This window comes from Bidens hawaiensis, unplaced genomic scaffold (genome assembly GCF_021521415.1).
Source record: "Bidens hawaiensis isolate Kalapana, Puna unplaced genomic scaffold, B.hawaiensis_p1.1 tig00041163_1, whole genome shotgun sequence".
Taxonomy (NCBI): Eukaryota; Viridiplantae; Streptophyta; class Magnoliopsida; order Asterales; family Asteraceae; genus Bidens; species Bidens hawaiensis.
Genome location: NW_027497280.1, coordinates 135,704 through 159,797, shown reverse-complemented (window position 1 = coordinate 159,797; position 24,094 = coordinate 135,704). Strand labels below are relative to the sequence as shown.

Here is a 24,094-nt window from a genome sequence, read left to right as displayed (position 1 = left end):
TATAAACTAATTAATCAAACACTATTATATCAAAACTTGTGGTCCTGTATCTTTTAATATGAACTTATGATATCTATGGTATAGTTTTTAATGCTAACATGGGAACTGAAAAGTAACACTTTTGGTGTTAAAAATATCTGTTAAATTTTAGTAACCCCATTGACCACACGCAAGTATCACTCGTTAACAATAAGTTATACGTGCTTGTAATGGATCTTGTCACTGGTTCTATTGTTGTCTTTCTGGTGAAAGTAGGCTGGCTTAGCAATCACGCCAACAGGAGTCGTCGGGTCGGTCAACAAAGACGTCAATTAATGAGGGTAAATTTGCCAAAATTTTCAACATAGATAGGTTAATTTGTTCGCCTCATACGTCTTTGACAACATAGATCCTAGCTTAAGTGACTTAAGCCACGGGCACATATTCAAACGGAGACTGCTGATCAAACTAGAATTACCGGATTTTCTGATAATCGAACATATTCGAGCGTGTGCATACAGCAGATATACTGCAGTGTTACCCTATGTATCATAAAAATATGTGCAGGTAAGAAACAAGAACGGTGTCACGGTTTCAAATTAATACTTGAACATAATAGAAGCACACCTTGTCATTAAGCATTTGATCAAAATTGAACGTGTAATTGGTCGATCTGTTATTCTTCAGGTCTGCATACCTGTTAAGAACACAAATAGTCGAAACAATGCAACTTGTTGCAGTAATAGTGTATTGGTGCTAATAGCATGAACACAATAATTATGGTATAATAATAATAATAATAATAATAATAATAATAATAATAATAATAAAAGCACGATAAGCTTACTTAACAGCACCATATCCAACCGCTTCAGCAGTCTGCTCAAGCTCCTCAGCAGTCCATTTGGCCGCCTTGCCTGATCAAGTTATAATTATTGATTTGACTTCACTTGATAATAATAATAATAATAATAATAATAATAATAACAACAATTAATAAACCAATCTAAGGTTATACCTCGTTCCACAAGAGCTGCTTTACAACGAGTTTTAGCTTCATCGAGTAAATCAACCAACTTAACAACTTCAGTACAACGGGTTCTAAATCTCTTTCCATCGTCACCAAGAACAAGACCAAACCCTACATGACTTGTTTTCGGGTAGTTGCTTTCATCAAATGGAAGCCACCCCGCACTTTTAGCAGCCTGAAAATAAAAAATATAAAAAGTATTAAATGTCATCATCTTTTTTTCTTATTTGTTATGTTGTGCCTGCTGACTTACAGCAAAGATCTTTTTAAAATGCTCTGCCTGACCTACATCAGTCACGTATATTATCCACTCGGCTTTTTCTTCATTAAGCCGATACCTGCATATCACAAAAAAAAAAATCAAACAAAATTACCCGAACAAATAATAATAAAAGTATATAAGAAAACTAACCACAGTGCTGCAAGATCCGTCGAAGCATAGTTGTAACCACCGTCTTTCTTTGTAACGATAAGAGGTGCCGCCTTTTTTCCATCAAAAACTTTTATCACTTTCGCGCTTTCGTCGTCTTTAATCAAATCGTTGTCATCGAGCTCCTCTAAAGCCAAATGAATGCAGGTATTATTAAGGCTGTCACCCTGAAAGCAACAGAATTAAACTCCAAGTCTCCAACGCATAAACTCGTATTGTATATCAAGAGAAAGAAAAATAATATACCATATTTTCCAAGTGAATCCCTTGACGCATATACGCTTTCTTGAAACCGTTTCGAGTTATTTCACAGATTTGTGCCCATGCCTTCTGGCTTTTTTCTTCCTTGCCACTCTAATTTAAAATTCATTATTTTACATATAATTGCAATGGTTGTGAGCCATAAAACTGTAAAACTCACCTGGAGAGTGACATATATTATCCACTCGACTTTTTTATCATCATGCGAATCGACTTTTTCCTTATGAAGCCGATACCTGCATACAATCGACAAAAAGATATAAAAAGTTTAAAAAAATCTATTCTAGCAAATAAAGGTACAAGTATTTAAGAAAACTAACCACAGAGCTGCAAGATCTGTTGCAGCATAGTTGTAACCACTATCTTTCTCCGTAGCTACAACCTTTTTTCCTTCAATAATATTTATCACCTTAGTGCGTTCGTCATCTTTAATCAAACCCTTATCTTCGAGCTCCTTTAGAGCCAGAGGAATGCAGGAATTATAAAAGCTTTCGCCCTGAAAAGCAACAGAATTATAATCCAAGTCTCCAATGCATAAACTCGTATTGTATATCAATAGAACGAAAAAGAACATACCTTCTCTTCCAAGTGAACCGATAGACGCTGATACACTTTCTTGAACCCCTTTCGACTTATTTCACAGATTTGCGCCCATGCCTTCCGGTACTTTTCTTCCTTCCCACTCTAATATAGGAAAAATATTACCAGACAATTCAGATATATACTAAGGCACAGTTAGTTTGTTAAGAGGTAAAATGTCTGCAGTCTGCAGACCACATCTGTAGTAGTAGAAGAAGAGGTGGACCAAATGTCTGTTAAATTCACCTGGAGAGTAACTACTGCCTTTTGGGCTCTCTCCTTGAATGCAGGATCCGCATCAAATCTCTGTTTTGACGCCTTATAGAACACCTATCAATTAAGAATGTATGTATATAAGAAACATTCACATAACAATGAGATGTAACTTCGATGCGCACCTCGAGTTCTCCAATATCCTGATCATTAACCTCCCCATCCGGGAACCTCTCAAAAAGAAACTCGATCAACATTCCAAAATGCATTATTTATTTATTTATTTATTCATTTATTATAACATGCAAGATTTAAATAATAAGAAAAAATCACTATATATGTAAACCTGAGTGCCCCAATCGCCAACATGGTTTCTGCGAAGCACGTCAACTTTAGAATACTCGAGCATACGTGCAATGGTGTCTCCGATGATGGTTGACCTCAAATGACCAACATGCATTTCCTTTGCAATGTTGGGCGATGAAAAGTCAACTACCGCCCTTTTGACCGAAAGCTTTGGTGCCCATGTGTCGATGCCGTCTGTTAGCATATTCTGAATTCTCTGCAATGACAAAATCAAAGTTATGTAGAAATTGTAATGCATATTTTCAAATAATAAAAATAATAATAATAATACCTTGGCTATCCATTGTGTCGATAACTTGATGTTTATAAAGCCCGGATCGGCTATGGCGCATGATTCTATCATGTCAGACGTTGGAAGATTCCGCATTATGGCCTATAAAAATAACAGAAAGGTCAGGCCGGGTCAGGTCATATAACTAAACTATCCATCTTAGTTAGTTAGTTAACTAATATACCTGTCCAACAGGTTGTGGGCCTGTAAATTCTGTATCACCCTTGCCTTTAATACTAGACCACAAGCTCATTGCATTGTTGCTGTAATGAAAAATATTATTATTAGTATAAAAGTATGTGTATATATATATATACAAAGAAACAAAGCATATACCATTGGTAATCAGCAGCAGCAGCAGCTTCTTTCTTGGAACAGATGGTTATAAGAGGTGCCACTGGTGGTTCAACAGGAACGGTACGTTTCAGCGAGACCTCAAATAGCTTTGCTATTTCTTCTTTAAGACTCCCGCCGGCTTGTACTACAAAACCATCTTAGGATTTTGTATCTATATATACTTGAAGTACTAGTTTCATGAATATGTACGTGTAAGTTAAAAGACTTACAAGTGCCATGATTTCTTCTTTGAAAATATTATATCTGTACATGCAGTAACATGAATGAATATTGTATGTATGTAAGTAGTAATTTATATTCCATGTATCCAAAAGTTGAAAAGCAATGCCAATAATAGTTCAAACACAAAATCAAACGGATGTGATCAATACAGGCCTATACGGCTCGTATTGGGCTATACATGTCGTATAAGTGATAAAGTGCTAGAAGGATTCAAATACTGAAGCAAACCCGGTTTTGACAAGATTTAAAGATTAAAAACTAATTATTGATCGTTATAGTAAATATAAATAAACATCAACTTTATGAACAAAAACCAACCAAGTTATTATACTAAGACTAATATAAACTATATATATTAGAATCAATGTAACGATAATAATCATATATAGATATAGTGAAGAACCTTCAAAACGTACAAACTCAAACCAAACCAAACCAAACCGAACGGAACAATCGTCCTATCTTTTAAAACCTCGTATTATAACTCCCAGCCGTACGTCATCTTGTTTTTTTACTCTTATTTATTTATTTATTTTTTTTATCTTATTTGGTTACCGAGCCCGTTTTACTAAACAAGCCCAACTTCAAGAATGTTAAAAAAGACTTTTATTCAACAAGTATATTACATTTACGTGTATTTGGTTGGTGTGGGTTAAGTTCGTTACGGTACTGATATTAAACCCAAAAATTATGTTAGTAAATAAATGTCCAGAATAATAAAAATGATAAAAGGTTAGATAATTTATAAACTATAAGGCATTTTTCATTAAAATAAATGTAGTAGACAAATAAAAATCATAAATCTATAATTGTCATGTTTTACATGGATCTATATTACGTTCTTTTTAATTTAGAATCGAGTCGTCGCAACGAACCGAACAAGTGTAGATATCTTTTTTTCAGCTGAATAGTCTCGTCGCGTAGTGCGGTTCCTAAATACTAGTTATATATTAGATTGATATAAATCTAGTTATATATTAAATTGATATCAACTATAACACGTGCTTTACTAACCGTCCAAGCTTCCACGGTAGCTTTGAAATATGTTTTTTTTTCTCTTAGTGGTAAGGGTATTATCGTTATGAAGAAACAAAACTCGCTTCGGAGTTGTTAGCTATATGCATTTGTCTAAAGGATCACTTGAACGCAGTGGATCGTATACAAGACCAAACAAACCTCGAAGAGGAATTGCAATTGAATGACCCATTCACGAAGAATAGGTGGAGGAATGACTATCTTCCGGCCTATTAGGTGAAGAAGACGTTGATGAGAACATGTTAGATATGAAGACGGTTGAAGAATTTAAGTCGGTAATGAAGAAATGAAGACGATTGAAAACGATCATGAATAATTAAAGACGAGTGTGTTTTATTTAAGTAATTTTAGTTTTTTTGTTTGTATGCACTCCTACCCGATATTGATAATAAATTTTAAAAAAAAAGGAATTTTATTTTTATTTCAACGTTACAGTCGTTTAAAATTAATCGAGTTCAAACTTAAAATTAAACAAGATTCAACCTTAAAATTAATTGTCGATTAAAACCTCTAGATAAGGGAGGAGTTGATGAATGAATTGCAATGAAACCCCCCATCCCCATCCATTTAATTTAACAAAAATACACAATATCCGTAAAACTTGTTTACTTTTAAAAAATCTTCTATATTCGACTCCTCATATATATTCATAATCTATTAGTAATAAATATATACTTCCACTCACAAACATATTAAAACATAAGATATGGGTGAATAATGAACACCCAAATATGGGGTTTCAGTATAATTTGGAGTATGTAATTTAGGGATGGGATTCCAATGTTTTATTAGAGCAACAAATTTCTTTTAATCCTTTTTGTATTTGGGACTTCTCCCCCTCTAAAACCCACCCTGGTGTTTTAAGACTTTGTCTTTGTCAAATAACCACCACCCCATTACGATGAGATTCCGCTGTAAAAGTAAAACTTTTTGTTATAATTTGAGTATGGAATAGGGGATGTGAATGCTTTTTATAGGAGAATGAGGATGGCAGATACAATGTAGATGTGTTTTTATGTTTTTGGTATTTCCCACTTAAATTTATTTTATGTTTTTGGTATTCTTTTTTCCCTTAAATTTAAAAATGGGGAATGAATGTGTACGCTCTTACACAAATAGCCCTTGGTGGTTTGTAGAAATCTTAATTTTGTCTTCAAGTATGACTAATTACTTTTGCACTGGTAACACCATAGGTTCTCAAATATGAATGGACATTTACTCTGATTGTTAAGTGGTTGTAAAATGTATAAAATACCTCTACTGCTCTACACATTAAATAAAAAGCCTGTAATTATATCGCTTCTAACGCGCCAAACAGGTAAAAAGTCACAAAACACATTTTCAAATGCTTGAAAAGATTACAACCCCAAATTTCCTGCAAGCTTAACGACCAAAATCAAAGCCCCTAACTGTTTCCATTTGACTCGCCCTCAAATTGGCTTTTAATTGCCAAGTAACAACCAAATAAACCTATAACTACGAGTGTTTTGTTCATTTTTAGACTCACTTTACTCACCAAATCGTTCTCCCAGTATTCTATAAATATGATGATAAAACATCTAATATACTTTTCCTTTGAAGCAGTCTAAAAAGGTTTTAAAAAGTGTTCTCAATATGGTTTTGATTCAAATTTCAGATTGTTTTATGTAGAGAATTTTGAAAAGTGAGATGGCTACAAGTCGAAACAAGATTCAGACCCATTTTGGTTAGGTCAGCGCTTAGAATAATACGCTTGCCTCATGCACCTCTAAAAACATAGACCTAGTTTAACTGGTTTGGGGCTTCTTATGACAACTTAACCATGACCGTATGTTCAGAGACCTATAAACACTGGTCTGCAATCAGCATTTATTGATACTTTACACCTAGAAAATAGATACTTCAACTGTGAACTGTGCTGATAAACACGACTGACTTTTAACGACCAAACCAACGAGAAACAAAAGCAAAATCCAGAAAAACAAGTAAACATTATACCACTCACTCATTTCCAAATTAAGACACACAATTGACTTCAAGACACATTACTAGTTGTTCATAAACAAGAACCATGACAAAGTACCTATTTAATAAAACGACATATTGCAGAACACTTACCCAACCGACACGTAAATCTGAATGTAAGAGACCACAATTTGACAACAGGAATCACAAACCAGAGTAACTTGATAACCAGCAGCAACAGAAACAAGACGACATGACTGACTTTCAGACCAAACTGAGCAACAGCTGACCAACTCACTGGAACATTAGATAAAAATACACATTATTAAAAAAAAGATGACATAAGTTGTAATTTTATCTATAAAGAGAGGCATTAGAGTTGTAATTTTATTTTTATGCTTAATTTGGCTATTATTATCCCTGGAGAGTTGGTTTACCTCTTGACGGTAAACTGTGAGAGAAATGGAAAATCTCTCAAATGTTAACCAACTCTATTTTACTCATTATTTACTGTTTTTGTTTATTTCATCACAAAATCATATCTGAATCTTATCAGAGACTAAGACTAAGATTATAAACTGATGAGAAATATAATTGGTAATAGATAATAAGCTGTAAATGATTATAAACAATTGTTTATTTATATGCAAGACGGCTCCAAGCAGGAAACAATAGAACATTTTAAAGCAAACAACGAACAATTGGATTAAGTACTTGACAAAACAGACCTGATCATTGTTTTCTTCATTTGTAGGTGAATTCTGGGATTCTGGTTTTTCTGCACCGCAATTCTGTCTGTTACATTTGGTCCTAAAAGGGTAATTTATGTTGTTACATTTCTCACACTTCCAGCTTCCCTCAGGCGTGTCTGTTTCTGCAACAAAAATAGGTACATAAATAAATCAGAAATCAACATTTAGGACTGGGTTGGACTGCAAAAGTAAAACCAGATCCTTGAACCGAAGGTCGGGCTGATTAGTGACTGACAGGCCGGATAAAACCGGTACCAGTCCTAATCAGCTGAGTTCAGAACCATTTCCGGTCCTGGATCCTTTTGCCATTGAGTACTTACTGGAACTCTTGCTTGGTTTTGCAGTCTGCATACTAACACCCTATCAAAGTATAAACTTAAGTAGTTAGTGATACAAAACATAAAACATTGTCCAAAATGCTTCAATGTGCCAAAAATAGAACGCATATAAAGACAACATATCAAACCTGAAATATTGGCTTAGGTGTGCTGCATTTCCTCATGTTACAAACGGTTCTAAAAGAGAAATTGACATTTCCACATTTTGGGCATTCCCAGTCGTTTTCTCGAGCTCCATCTGAAAATTAAAACAATGACAAACAGATCATTATACACCGTCACAAATCACAATGTTATAAGCTTCAAAGAATAAAACAATTGGATGTGAAATACCTTTCTTTTGAGATGTCTCTTCTGGGAAAAATCCAGGCTTTGGTCCCTATTGAGTTTCAAGAATCAGACGATCAATCAAAACTTAGCAACACATGCTATGATCACCACTAACAAAATGGGGATATATATAAGGTCAATGGAAAATAAGAATTACATCCGTAGCAAGATAAAAACATACCATAGCAGTCTGGCCGATCGGCAAACGCAAACCAAGTTGGTCCATCAGCTGAGGTAAACCATAGATACCACCTGTACAGAAACATGTATTATTGATAAATGCAATATATCATAAAAACACATTGATAGAAAGTAGAAACAATAAAGTACCAGCATAAGGTGGCGTGCCAGATATTTGCAGAGGTTGATAGGGGTTGCCTGCAGCAAGGCGATTGTTGTAGATGTAAGGATAAGTAGAACCACCAGACAACGGAGCCTCGTAAGGCGGCATAGATGTTGCATTAAGCAGAGATGCACTATATGGTGGAACACCCACATACATTGAAGCGGGTGCAGCGGCCCCAGTATAAGCAGAAGACGAGGTGTAACCCTGTGGGGTCATCATCTGCCTTGGAGCAGATTTCTGCAATATCACCATTTGGTCAAAAGATTATATTAAAACAAAGATGACAATGTGATTGTGCAACTTACTGAATTATGATCAGCTGGCCTAGGTTGTGTACAGTTACGCATGTTGCAAGTTGTCCTAAATGAAAAATTGACATTTCCACAGCTGGCACAGGTCCAGTCATCTTCTCTACGGCCACCTGAAATCATATAAATCTCCAATAAACACCAGAACTTAAAGTTCCACAGTTTAATATAATTCCAAGAAAATTTAAATATAAAGCTGGATCATCTACATTACACATGCAAGTCAAATACCACTGAAGAGTGTCACCTTTCACAAAGTAAGAGTATTGGTGCCTTTCAAAAAGTTTAACAGAAGAATTTTCTCTGTATAAACAGTTAATGCCTTAAAAGTAACAGGTATGGGTTATTTCAAAGCTTGAATTACATATATATTATATAAGATGTGAAAGTGGAGAAAAATGAGTTCAAAGTTGGAACCAATTAATCATCAAATGCATTGCTAACCCCTGAATACAACATCCCAGTTTATGTTAACATTAAGATTAGTAAAGAGATGCTGGAAATGCTTTTTAAAATAAACAGAAGCAAATAATCAGCTGGAGCAAAATGCAATGTGTGAGATAGTGTTTGTGTTTGTGTTTGCATCTTATGTAACAACAGACAATAATAAGATACGCAGTTATTTTAGTGTTCACCAATTCTGTGCATTAGGATTTAGAGAGGAAAAATGATCAGAATCAGATAACCAGTTTGAATACGAAATCACAGCCACCTACCCAAATTGCTTATTTCATCCTCATACAAGCAGATGATCATAGGGTTTTTTTCACATAGAATACCGATGTACTTTCTCATTTGTAACTTTTGTGCTTCTAGTCAAAGATCTTTTAGTCCTGTTTGGGTCATTCAGTAACTTGAAAGCTAGGTAAGCAACCCAAAACATTGAGCTGGTTTGGTAATGTGTCTCTTTCTTATTTATTTAGCAGCTTTGATTTTTCTAAACATTCATGTAGCATTTTCAAACAAGATTTTAAAATAACAAAAAGAGATCGCATCAACGTTTTAAAAAACAAAAAATGTAAGGTGATCAAGAAAACGACACACACCATGTCAACTCGGCCTTTTGACCTGGTTTCTGACGACCCAAACATGACAAAAAGACATTTTATAATGACCACGACTTCATGAGGCATAAAAATTAGTAAATTGTCCTATTTAAGACAAATGAGAAAGTAAATTGGTACTATATGTAAAAGAATAGTAACTATAAGCAGTTTGCCCCTTTCGAAACACTCAAGAAGTGCTTATCTGCTGTGTCAAAACACAATGGGCAGATAAGCAGTTTCCCCCCTAAAAATTGTAACGGAATAAGCTAAAGGTATAAAATTGAGCACATGTAGCCCTTTGATGAAGTCCATTGATGGGTTATTATAGATATAAACTTTGTTTGCTCTTTGACACACACTGCATCCTTCTCTTATAAGTTAGGGTAACAAGGTAAAGCCTTGGATCATTCAACTCTCCTATTGTAAGAAATTGATGTCTTTTCTTCATATGTCAAAGCATCAGCTCTCTTTGATGCCTTAGTAATTCCGTTTATCATGTGAGGGAAATACATCAATTATTCAACTTCATAAAAAAAAGTTGAACGATCCAAGGCCCTACCTTGTTACCCTAACTTATAAGAGAATGCAGCGTGTTTCAAATAACAAGCAATGAAAATGCTGCCCACTCCCATCTTTATGTCCATAACACATCAATGGACTTTTTTCCCAGAGGGCTACATGCACTCAGGTGTTTTTGGATTATCTATCTATCAATAAGAAATCAGCTACAAAAACTAAATGAAAAACAACATGTAAAAAAGTGAGTATCTAGCATATCATATAACATCAACATACCATCGGTCCTGGCACGTTTGACCGCGGACGAGTTCCTGTTATCAACCTACAACCACAACACAAACAAAAAACAATAAAATTGACCATCAAATTAAAAAATTAATAATTAAGCCCTAATAATTGATATTCCATCAATTCATATTGATTAACCTATTACACATCAATCAAACAAAGATTCGAGTAGTGAATTAAACACTAATTATTTTAACGATTGGTACAAACCCTAACGGATCATATCTATCATATTCGATCAAACAAATCAACGATTAAAAGCAGATCAACTTGTAATAGGATTAGAATCGGATTAATTGGAGTTTGATTTCACCTGAGACATGACGACGACGAGATGGAGGTGAAATACGTCGTGACGGAGCAGACGATCCGATGAGAATGAGAATGAATGAATGAATGAATGAGAGGCTCTGTCTGTGTATTGAGCTACAATGAATTATTATTATATTATTGGGTCACGTCAAGTGTTGCAATGGCCCATAATAATATTCTAAACAAGCCCAATTGCCTTCTAGACTCCTCAAAAGAGGTAGAGGTGGTTTTTTTTACCCGAAACCGGTTCCGGGTATTGAAAAAAAAGTTCAAAATCGGGTAAGGTAGGAACCGTTTTCGGGTATAGTCGGGTATTTGACCAGGTTTTCCGGGATTTTTTCAGATTTCGAGTAGAGACGGGTCGGGATTTGACCGAGTATTTCTGGTTTCGGGTATGGCTCCGGAGAGAAATCTAATACCAGGTCGTACCCGCGGTCGGGTACGAGTAGGAACTGGTTCCCTGAATCCCATTCAATTTTTCATTTACTCGACGTGGTCATCATTTGCTCGTTAGGGCATTCATTTGTTCATTTGAAAAGTGTCGCTTCTATTTTCACTGAACGAGGCTCACAACGACTCGTGGGCCTTTTTTTTCACTGAACGGGGATATTATGATCTCGTGGGATGATTAAGGGGTTTCCCATTCAAGTCTTCATTTACTCGTCGTGGTCATCATTTGTTCGTTAGGACATTCATTTGTTCGTTAGAAATGTGTCGCTTCTGTTTTCACTGAACGGTGCTCGCAACGACTCGTGGGCCTTTGTTTTCACAGAATGGAGATATTATGGTGTCGTGGGATGATTAAGGGGTTGAGTTCCCCATTCAATTCTTCCTTTACTTGATATGTTCATCATTTGTTCGTTAGGGTATTCATTTGTTCGTTTGAAAAGTGTCGCTTCTATTTTCACTGAATGGGGCTCGCAACGACTCGTGGGCCTTTGTTTTAACTGAATGGGGGGTATTACGGTGTCATAGGATGATTAAGGGGTTGAGTTCCCCATTCAAGTCTTCATTTACTCGACGTGATCATCATTTGCTCGTTTGGACATTCATTAATCCGTTCGAAAAGTGTCGCTTCTGTTTTCACTGAACGGGGCTCGCAACGACTCATGGGCCTTTTTTTTCACTGAAGGGTGATATTATGGTGTCGTGGGACGATTAAGGGGTTGAGTTCCTCATTCAATTCTTCATTTACTCGACGTGGTCATCATTTGTTCGTTAGGGCATTCATTTGTTAGTTTGAAAAGCGCCGCTTCTGTTTTCACTGAACGGGGCTCAAACGACTCGCAGGCCTTTATTTTTACTGAAAGGGGATATTATGGTGTCGCGGGATGATTAAGTGGTTGAGTTACCCATTCAAGTCTTCATTTACTCGACGTGATCATCATTTGCTCGTTAGGACATTCATTTGTTCGTTTGAAAAGTGTCGCTTCTATTGTCACTGAACAGGGCATTTTTTGGAAATAATCAAAATGTTCGGGATTTGAAAAATTAACTATTTTTCCCTCTACTATTAAAATTTAAGAAAATATAGCGAACACTTCCGACATGCCACCCTCAGGCCTATCAATGATTCAAAGTTCTATCAAATTTGAAACATCCGTGTCAGCGTTAACGTTTGCTTCAATGGTGATCATAACGTTCTATGGAAAGCATATCATGAAAAACTATACTCAAGTGAAGCAAAATATTCACAAAATTGAAAGGGTTAACATGTTATTTTTTATTTTATCATTATGCCAAAGTCTAAAAGCCCCTTGAAACTTATTAAAATATTTTTCATGATGTAGCTTATAAAAACATAGTTCTTGAAAACATCTGTCATTATAATTTAATGTTCTCCTTTCCTTTTATGGGTGATACATTGATAAATATATCAATAAAGGTAACTAACTACTATTGTATGAGAGGTTTTTTTCCCGAAATTGGTTCTTACCAAAATTCTTTCAATTATACATATATGATATTGAGAATGAAATTGTCAATAGAAGGAACGTTCTCATGTACGTTTTTGCACGTGCATTTTTTTTATTAAGTTCATTTAAAAAAATCATTTTGTGATATAAATAAGTCAATTATGTATACATAATATAGACGCAAATATAGATGTAATACATTTTTCCATATACGTTATGTAATTTTATAATTTGGATCATTCTGTGTGTTACACGGACTCTAAAACTAGTTCAATTTATATATCAACTAGAAAGTGATTTACTATCAAGACTAGAGTTTTCGTTATGTTTGGTTAGGTGTTTATGATCATGATCAAATTGTTTAACTATAAGTTAGATTGACTTAAGACTAACTACTATGTTTATTTGTCAGTTAAATTAGAACGTTTTTTCAATGTTTTAGCCTCGTCTCTTGCTTACACTTGCTAAGGATCTTCCTAGACAATATAGGGTGCTATGAGATATTCAACTTTCAACTAATCAAGGGCGGTCAACCTACTGCCAAAGGATATGGTGTATGTCCATAACAAAAAAGTTTGTGTTATTTATACTTGAAAATCTCGATCGACCCATGTAAGATGTTGGTTAAGCTCCTCGATTGTCTCTTGTGAAAAAAATCCTAGGTCCACCACTGCAACTAATAGCTCACCGTCTCAATTTTTTTGAGTTCTTTTAAGTGTATCAAATAAAGATAAACCAATCTAGCTAACTAAATCGTATAAGCCTTTTAACCACTAATATTTGGATTAACTCTATTATTTAGTTAAACAAAATAAAGATTCAATATCACTCATAATGATGACACAATTGTGAGACACATTTTAACATCTTCTTAAAAGATCCAAGAAAAAAACGAATGTGATTTGATCAATGATCAACTATTCTAACACTAGACCAGTAGACTCAAGTTGCACCACAATAATGACTCGAAGTCAATTGATGAATGCTAACGAGGGACCAGGCCGGGTGGGTACCGTAGGGCTGTTTTTAGTTTTTACCATATTTTCGTTAGTTTTTATAAATATTTTAAATATTACTGTGTTGTTGTTAGGGATGACAATGTTAATGTAATAATATGGTTTTTGTTATAATATTAGCCCTAACTATAACAATATTATTAGTGTAATATGAGAACTTGAAGATAACAAAACAAGAGAATAAGAAAATGTATGATTCAGTAAATTTTGATGGTGTCTACTTAGATTACAAAGGTAGATATATATATACAAAAAGGTAATACTATTTAGGGGACATGTTCATATAGTTGGGATTGAAAATTTGGCATCCATCACATGGATGTGTCTTACCGACACTTTCATAACACTTATGTGGAGTGTTCATGTGGCCAAGACTTTTGACAAATGTGAAAAGGTGTTATACAACTTGTAAAATCGTCGGTGGTTTCACAACACTCCCCCTTGGATGACACCTTTTCAAAACTTCGGGGTCTTGAAGTACTGCCTCATTAAAAACCTTGCTAAAGAAAAACCCAATGGGAAAAAGCTTTAGCTAAGGGAAAAAGAGTGCAGTAGATAGCTCCCCCTCAAGTTGCAGGTCGTTACATTGTTCGTACATGGCGCATGCCAATATCATGGACATGTTTTCTGAATGTTGCTGTGGGAAGTGCTTTTGTGAAAAGATCAGCTAAGTTGTTGCTGGATTGGACATATCTCATCTCAACCTGATTTTCTTTAATAAGGTCCTGAGTATACTCAAAGTATCTTGGTGGTATATGCTTTATTCTGTCACTTTTGATATACCATTCCTTCATTTGCGAGACACAAGCTGCATTATCTTCATAGATAGGAGTTGGAATTCGATCTTTCTCTAGTCCATAAGAAATCAATATGTGTCGTGACATAGATCTTAACCATACACATTCTCTTGAAGCTTCATGCAATGCAATGACTTCAGCATGATTTGAAGATGTTGCAATGAGTGTTTGTTTCTGAGAACGCCATGAAATCGCAGTTCCTCCATTCTTAAATACGTATCCAGTTTGAGATTTTGCTTTATGGGGATCAGATAAATAACCTGCATCTGCATAACCAACTAACCCTTCTTTTGAATCGTTAGGATAAAATAAACCTAAATCAGCAGTTCCTTTTAGATACCGAAAAATATGTTTAATGCCATTCCAATGTCTTTTAGTAGGGGATGAACTGAATCTGCTGGATGCGTATTAAGACCATGAAGTATCTAAATGGTCCACATGGTGGATGAATTGGTCCACATATGTCACCTTGAATTCTTTCAAGAAACATTGGTGTTTCTTTATCGACTTTTAATGGCGAAGGCCTTGTAATTAATTTTCCAAGAGAACAAGATGTACATTGAGGCATTTTATCTATTTTGTGGATCTTTTGACCTTTCAGTGGATGCCCATGTGTATTTTCAATGATCCTTTTCATCATTGTGGATCCTGGATGGCCTAATCTGTCATGCTATAAGTTTATGATACCAGAATCGCAACAAATTTCTTTGACTGCCATATGTGCTTGAAGCACATTTATATATGTATAATGCAAACCAGAATGGAGCATTGGCAATTTTTCCAATATTTGATATTTGCTTATGATATGCAAATATTTTTCATTACTAACAGTCATTGACTGAGTATCATATCCATTATGATATATGTTTTTGAAACTCAACAAATTTCTTGTTGATTTTGGGGAAAATAAAGCATTTTCTATTTTGAGCTTTGTACCATTTGGTAATGCTAAATTAGCTTTTCCCACTCCTTCTATCAAGTTTGTAGGACCTGATATTGTATTGATGATCCCTTTTGTTGGTTTCAGTTTATAAAAATATTTTTTAGATCTAAGTATAGTATGCGTGGCTCCACTATCCGCTATACATATATCTTCTTCATTTGCTTGATCTTGTGCTCCGATGATTTTCATTTTAAATCTTGAAAAATATTAAGAAAAAAAATAAGTGTATAACGAAGACATATGATATTTTAATATGAACTTTATTTAATTGAAACACAAGTAGTACATGAAAGAGGAACTACATAATTAAAGATAATGAGAACACACTTAATAATTGCATCTAATTATAGTAGTCAAGCAACTTTGTTTCAAAGTTCTACCCCAAAGTCTTCAACGCTCAGCTCAGCATTGATATTATTAAAGTTATCAACATGGTTCACTTCTTTCTCTTTTCCTTTTAGAGAGGCTTGGTACAATTCACACAGATGTGGAGCTGTGCGACAAGCCTTTGCCCAGTGGTTTGTACTTCCACATCTAAAACATGAAGTGCCATTGTTTTCTGACCTACCAGCTTTATTCCATTTATTTTGGTGGTTGGAATTGGTATTGTGTGGGACATGATAATTATTGGCTCTCTGGTTACGACCACGACCACGGCCACGACCACGACCGTAAGAATTATTGTTCCATTTGAATGAAAGCTTACGATCATTAAAATGTCTTTTGTCAAAATGACCACGGCCACGTCCACGGCCTCGTCCTCGACTTTGTTCCCATTTATGACCAGAATTTTTATGAGAACTTTTGTGAGCAACATGTGCTTCTGGTATTGCTAATGAACCCGTGGGACGAGATTGATGATTTTTCATCAATAATTCATTATTTTTCTCTGCTACAAGGAGCAATGCATTTAGATCAGAGTATCTCCTAAAATTCTGCAAACGATAATGTGTTTGCAAGTTTATGTTTGATGCATGAAACGTGGAGAAAGTTTTCTCTAACTTTTCTTCCTCTGTTACGGGATACCCACAAATTCTAGCTTTGAGCAAATTCGGTATAAAGCAGAGGTGTAATCATTTACCCTCTTAAAATCTTGGAACCTAAGACTGTTCCATTCATCTCAAGAAGTAGGAAGTAAAACTTCCCTTAGATGACCGAATATGCTTTTCAAATCTTCCCATATCATATATGGGTTATCATAATTAAAATACTCATGCTGTAGTAATTCATCAATATGTTTATGGATGAAAACATCAGCTCTTGCTTTATCCTGGTCAGAGCAATCATTGTATTCTTGGATTGTTTCTAACACATCCATAGATTTTAAATGTATTTTGACATTTGCTGTCCAAGACATATAATTTTCTCCAGAAATGTTGAGTGCAGGGAATTCGAGTTTTGCTATATTTGACATTTTGTTGCTAAACATAATAGAGCAAATAATAAGATAAATATTAGAATCCATATATATCAATCAACAATGAGATACAATACATTGGTAGAGCTATAAACATATAAAAGAAAAATAAAATGCCGAAATCTTCAGATGGGAGATTAAAAATTAGAATGAGAAGTAGTATAAGCATTATAGTGACCAACAGCAAAACCGGGTGAATCATTTTGAGAACTTTATCTTGGATAAATTTAATAAGAAGAATGTTTGTTGTAAATGAAATGGGGTTAATGATTGGTTATTTATAGTGAAAATTTATAACCTTTTTACAACGGTTACATTACCGTTTATAACGGTAACATTACCGTTTGTATGTGTGTGTGTGTATATATATAATATATAATATTAATTATTTTAAAGTAAGATAATAAATAAGATATTAAATACAGTTTATTTTATAAAATATATAATTAGTATGCACAATAATAAGAATAGAATTGTTAGTGTAAATAAATCTAACTTCTAAATGAGATATTAGTGTGCATATATAAATAAAAGTTAGAATAGTTATCAAATTTTAATAACAATGTTTATACACATTATTGCTATTACTTAGTATATTAGTTAGTATATGTATATGCATAGATATATATCTAATGTACATAATTAAAGAAGTGTTTATGATGCTTATGTAGATACCTTTGTGTCTATTACCTTTCATGGTTAGGATATAAGCGGCTCGTGCTGATAACGTGTTATAATATTAGCTCTAACTATAACAATATTATTAGTGTAATATGAGAACGTGAAGATAACAAAACAAGAGAATAAGAAAATGTATGATTCAGTAAATTTTGATGGTGTCTACTTAGATTACAAAGGTAGATATATATATACAAAAAGGTAATACTATTTAGGGGACATGTTCATATAGTTGGGATTGAAAATTTGGCATCCATCACATGGATGTGTCTTACCGACACTTTCATAACACTTATGTGGAGTGTTCATGTGGCCAAGACTTTTGACAAATGTGAAAAGTTGTTATACAACTTGTAAAATCGTCGGTGGTTTCACAACAGTTTTATATAATAAATATCTTTACATTTTCTCAGTTTGAATCTGTGTTCTTGAATTTATTAATACAATCCCAATCCTTGGAAGTTAGGATTTTAACAACATTGATGGTTTGTACTTTGTAACATAACAAGAATATACACATGTAAGAGAAATAATTTGATTTTTGAATAATAATCTCACAAGCATACAATATCACATTATTTCAAATATCGATATATAAATAATTCTATTAATATTTGTGTTGCTAAAAAAAATAAGTGATCAAGGATGATTCGGTGGGTCTTGATAGCTTGAATGACTCATGCTACGATGAAACAACCATTAGCTACTGCAGGAGAGAGTTTCCTGCGATCAACAACCAGTATAAGAATAAGTTAATATGTTATTTGAAGGTGATAATCAAGAGGGTGTAAGTGTAAATATACATGCGAGGGTGGAAGTGTGAATGAAATACCCGAGGACCCGAGGTGCTAAGTCCTCCTTTTATAGTGGGGTGTTCGTTCCTATTCAAGTTGAAATGTGAAACCAACTCAATCGCTTGCAGTCGATCCTTACATCTTTTAATAAAAAGGGGGTATCATTCCTTTTCAAGACACTTGTTACAACTTTCCATGCAAGCTAATAAACTTTCCATGCAAGCTAATAAAGAGATTCGACATTTTTGATAAGAATGATAAGTGTTGTTCATGTCATATCAAAAAGCTTTTAAGCATTCAACCATTTAACCTTCGAACCTCCTAAGGCAGTGTGCTTACTTGCTTCGGGTTCGATGATCAGACTACCTCCGTCATCAATTTGAAACTTGAATTATAGAATCACCATTCACCAATGTGTCCTAAATTAAATTGATAATCATGTTCAATGTCCTAAAGCTTGGGATGGTACGGTAGCGACCGATACTGATCCCCAAAATCCAAATCCTGAAATTTTGAAATATTTAATATCGGTACCAAACCGGTATTTCGTGCAAAATTCAGAAAATACCGATACCGATACCGAAACTCAAAACTTAATACCGATTCAGTATCAAATTCGATACCAGTATCGAAAACGCTCATCCCATTCCATTGCGTGTGAACCAAAATGGCGAAAATAAAAACAAGAGGACAAGAAAGAAGTAGCAATCAAACCAACCATTTGCATCCATAACAATATCCTCGCTACAATCCAAACCCAAATTCACACGGTTCTACGTGTTCAATTCCACCACCACTTCCACATGCGTGCAACCTTTATACACCCAATTACATAATCAATTTCCAATTCAACCCAAAAAAATCAAATCTTTTTATCAATTTATCACCAATTCTTCAGTTCTTCAACATGGGTCCGATTGTATTGACTCAACTAGCCACCGGTCTAAGCGTCATAGCCGGAGCAGCCCTATTGAAATCGGTAATGGATCACAACCCAATGATGGGTCCGGGTTCGGGTTCGGGTCAATTCCCAAGGTGTTCAAGCTGCAACGGAACGGGTCGGGTCAGTTGTCTTTGCAACCGGTGGTCGGATGGAGACGGTGGGTGTCGGACATGTGCTGGTTCCGGTCGGATGACGTGTAATAGCTGTGGTGGGTCGGGTACGGGTCGCCCACTCCCGGTTCGGATCTCGGTTCGTCCTCCAAACCAACCGTATTAATATTAACCAACCAATTGGGTTTATTATTGTAATATGTTTAGTAAATTTTATAACTTGAGATGTATGTGTGTATAATATTGATTCAATTACTCTGAGAATATATATATATATATATATATACTTGTATTGTTATGTTATGTTATTGCTATGTATTATAAGTTGATACAGCATATTGCAATATGTATTATCAATTACATGACATATGACTTGTATGATTGTTTTGTTGAGGTCAAATCTTTAAAGTAAAGTAGTCTTGTATTACACTAGACTATTCTTACTTTCTTTAATGGATGAGTTGAGCATGGTCACATATTCTTTCTTGCACTATGTGGCTGTTTCACTGTATTATGAAGTATATAAGATGTAGGTCGAATAATCGACCAGGAAATTTCACGACGACTCGTGAAGGATTTGCTTTATTAGGAATGATCGGTCTACGGATATAAGGGTTTATACTATGCATAGACTTGAAAAAACTGAGTGCGGTAAAAATAAACAAAAATGGAGTAGACAGAATATGCAACGATATTATGTACGCTAATCATAAATGCTAGTTTAGAGAGGGCCGGAGGGATAAAAGAGAGGAAATAAACAACTGATGTTGGCTATTACATAAAGCAACCGGCAGAGATTAGTTTTAATAAGCAATCCCAAACACCGCCGTAAAGGGTATTCTGGACATTTTAACTACTTGGTTGTAAACTTACTACGGCAGTTGTTTAGGGATAATGAGGTTGCAGCATGTTGGCTGTCCTCCAAGGTGTTCCTTTGACAAATGATCAAGTAACTAGATGTTAGATATTAGTTACATTACTGTTTCCTATTCATTATGCGGGCCCCGTGATAATATATTCTCGTATAATGGGACCCGCACAGTAAAAATAACGTTAAATGACTTGTACTCATGTTTAGAGAAGGGTAAACATTTTTTATATGCTAAGCTATGGATTTTATTGCAGATTTATCACAAACTTTTTAATTTCTAAATCTGTCTCAGTTGTTAAAACTTTCATAATATAATCAATTTTTTTCTCGAAAATTCAAATCTAAATGCTATTACAACAATTGGTGGTGGAGTGGCAACCGGTAAGCATATGCTTCCTCTCTAGTAGGGGTCTCAAGTTCGAATCTTTTTCCACTGGTTTCCTACCATAAATGAGCTACCTAGCAAAAACTGCAATTTACCTTATCTAGTTGTTTAGCAGGGTATTAAAGAGTCCACTGAGTTTTCTTGCGACGGGTTCTCATGCTTAAGAAAATAACAATATCTTACTCTTTATTAACAGTTTAAGAAACCTTTTCAGGGTACAACTTTTCTACATAGATCCGCCCTTGTAACCATCTAACTACCGAAGTTGACGTCAAGCCTAGTTCAGCTTCAGGAGCCTACATGCGTCATGCTAGTTAGTTTCACAATCTGAGTCACATTTGACGTGTTAGAACTTAGAATGTCCGTTTAATCATCTGAAATCACGTCCTTATCTTTTCTATTGTGTTTATTTTTTCTTAGGCAGGTATGTATTCTTAAGATAAATATAAATTATCTTGTGGTAGATCTAGGTTGGCTACCAATGGTTAATTCCATAATCAAAGGCAGAATTAAATGAAAATCTGGATGCTGGATCTATTGGGACCAAAGTAAGTGTTCATTTGAAGTAAACTGATAAGGCCTACCAAAATAATAACTAAAATGCCAAGTTAAACATGACTTAGAGAAATGGCAACAATGTTTGTGGTTTGATATCATGTGAATGAGCATGATCAAGACCATGTGCTTAGGAGACATCTAAATCTTGCTTTTCTATTTTCAAAAAGTGTATTTACAAAATTTTATGTTTACTTTAAAAACACACTTTTACATGACCAACTTGGATATTTTTACATTATTTCGGTAACCTTAATGTTGGATGTGAGTGTCAACATCAATTGCAATAGATTAACATACTCAAAAGGTTTCTCTAGTACTATTTTTTCCTCTAAAAGTATAATTACTTGAATTTTAAAATATTGTTGGGGTTTAACTCGAACGAGTTACGAGACGGTTGTATCAACGAATATAGTTGACCATTGATGACGCCCCCCCCGGAATAAGTTAGACGATTGTACTTTGAGTTATAATACATAATGACATATGTGTTATACGAAACCGTCCGTATATGCTTTGGTATTTTGCATCCTTTACTATGAACACTCATATAACTTGATCGTACTCGACTCTTGCTAATCCGAATGTTTGGATTATGTACTCCCCGGTGTCGGACTCGTCTCACGAGCGAGATATGGACCAACTTAGGCATTGAACTTAAATGACCTTTTTATCTTTATAAGACCATCAGTTGTAGGTTAACTAAAAAATATATAATACTTTATCATGTCACTACCACGCAGCCTACCATTTGACTATCATGTTGTGGTTTGGACGTCAATGGACCGACGCCTCCCATTTTAGTGTCCAACTTTCACAAGCTCGTTTTGGTGTATGGAGATGATGTGGCTTTGGCGCCTCCATTTTAACACCCACAACAGGTAGTTTAACATTAGAGTGTGAATCACTTACTCTAAAATGGACAACACAACCATATTAAGAAATAAAGTTTTGAGCACAATCGTGCACTATTGCACATACATATAAATAGAGAAGCATTCATATATAACTATTTATAAGTTGAGATTCTTAAGAACCACATAAACGATAATTCATATTGTTTAACTTACCTAAGTAAAATAACAATTGAGAGCAAAACGGGTATCATATCATACACCGATTTTATACAATTGTGTTCTACAGTTTTTGGGTAAACGCATATGGGCACATATCACACATGTAAATGTGTATATTCTCATGTTTAAGCTTAAAGAAGAAAGAAAAAGATGAGCACTACGTATTTCACATGAGAAGTATCATAAGGTTTAAAAGAAAAAGTCAAAACTAGAAGAAAGAAAAGGTCAACCTACCAATTGCTTGACTAGATCTTGTCGACTTTTTTGAATAAGTCCAACATCATAATTAACCTTTCATTTCATTTTCTTTGAAGGGTGACCTCAAATTAATCAGATTATTAAATTAAAATGCATATAAATCTGACCATATCCTTGAAAGAAAATATAAAATAAAATGTCACAACATACAAACTTATCATATAAACAACCAATATCAGTTAAATGACATAGTTTTAGCAACATGTAACTTGTCCAATTTCTTAATAGTGGAATGTCACCTTTAATTTTCTGAAATGCAATTTTGAATGATATTTGTTTACGCATAACTACCATCTAATTTTACACTCACAAGTATTTGAACCATCTAATTTTACACTCACAAGTATTTGAACTCACATTGCTTTCATGGTGTAATTTACTTTTTTTTGAACACCCGATTTTATTAGAAACCAACAAATAACTTGACCAGCAAGATGCTAGACAAGAACAAACACACCAAAATATATATACACCCGAATACAAATACACATGATTCCAATACAAACTCAAAAAAAGAACAAACACCATGTTCTCCATTCAACCCCTTCTTTTTTACCTCTATATTTTACTCAATGAAAATTATATCTTTTGATATCCTCCTCGATTCTATTAATTGTGACTCGTTTATTGTTGAAGAGGACCTCGTTTCTAGTTCTCCATATGTACCAACATGCCGCAAATATTACTGCTTGGATTGCCTTTCGTTTCATGTTGTGGACTCTAACAAGTCTACGAGGAATTAGAAGATCACACACCACAAACGCATACACTACTCGCTAATAAATTGTCATATCACCGAAGCTACACCGTTTAATCTCCTTGATTATCTTACTTTTTACAAATCGATTAAAACAAGTACCTTAAAAAAACATTAATCTTTTTGTCATAAAGTTATACAATTGTGAGTTAAGTAACTGCTAAGCTAGCAGCCGCCGTCATGGAACGTCGTACACGTGGCTTGAACAAGTAACTAACTAAACAAGCCGCCAAAAAGGACCAAGCTAACAAATCCTATGTCAGACATATATGTTGACTTACATTGTACGTACGGCAGGCATACCACCCACGCATGCTTTCCCTCTACTACACTCTACTTGTTTATTGTTATATATACTGCTCACGTGGCATACGCACGCCTTTGCCACAGCTTTGCTGACTCAGCACGATTCTATCTACGTGTCGTATCACAAAAGATGGCTTGCACCAGCCACAGGGAACAAATCAAAGTGTCGTCACAAAACCTATGGCTTAATGCATCTTTACTTTATCCCAATTTCTGTTACACCAGAAATATATATCTACTACCACAAATGGTACTTTGCATTAAAAGGTTTTATAATTTTATAAGAGTTACTATACAAGGGTTTATTCAATAGCTTAGTCTAGAGTAGGTAAACGTGTATTGTCTT

General features: G+C 34.7%; 3 protein-coding genes across 3 annotated transcripts; 1 reads left to right on the top strand and 2 right to left on the bottom strand.

Annotated features, from left to right (window-relative positions):
• Positions 1–338: 338 nt before the first annotated feature.
• On the bottom strand, positions 339–4,915 carry LOC143592706 (arginine--tRNA ligase, cytoplasmic-like). The gene is made up of 17 exons (XM_077072564.1): positions 4,885–4,915; positions 3,466–3,610; positions 3,314–3,392; positions 3,130–3,231; positions 2,839–3,054; positions 2,678–2,755; positions 2,526–2,609; positions 2,277–2,384; positions 2,021–2,196; positions 1,861–1,936; positions 1,686–1,793; positions 1,422–1,606; positions 1,263–1,347; positions 998–1,184; positions 827–896; positions 607–676; positions 339–521 (listed from the first exon to the last, which is right to left on the bottom strand). The coding sequence occupies exons 1-17, from the start codon at positions 4,913–4,915 to the stop codon at positions 339–341; spliced, it is 1,983 nt and encodes a 660-aa protein (XP_076928679.1).
• Positions 4,916–6,738: 1,823 nt separating this feature from the next.
• Positions 6,739–11,003, bottom strand: LOC143592713 (ranBP2-type zinc finger protein At1g67325-like). The gene is made up of 10 exons (XM_077072568.1): positions 10,928–11,003; positions 10,603–10,648; positions 8,759–8,874; positions 8,438–8,690; positions 8,289–8,359; positions 8,111–8,156; positions 7,906–8,015; positions 7,760–7,799; positions 7,416–7,561; positions 6,739–6,984 (listed from the first exon to the last, which is right to left on the bottom strand). The coding sequence occupies exons 1-10, from the start codon at positions 10,934–10,936 to the stop codon at positions 6,982–6,984; spliced, it is 840 nt and encodes a 279-aa protein (XP_076928683.1). The 5' UTR covers positions 10,937–11,003; the 3' UTR covers positions 6,739–6,981.
• Positions 11,004–19,196: 8,193 nt separating this feature from the next.
• Positions 19,197–19,795, top strand: LOC143592711 (uncharacterized). Its single transcript, XM_077072567.1, has one exon. It carries the CDS (start codon positions 19,395–19,397, stop codon positions 19,704–19,706), a length of 312 nt encoding a protein of 103 aa, XP_076928682.1. The 5' UTR covers positions 19,197–19,394; the 3' UTR covers positions 19,707–19,795.
• The last annotated feature ends 4,299 nt before the right edge of the window (positions 19,796–24,094 follow it).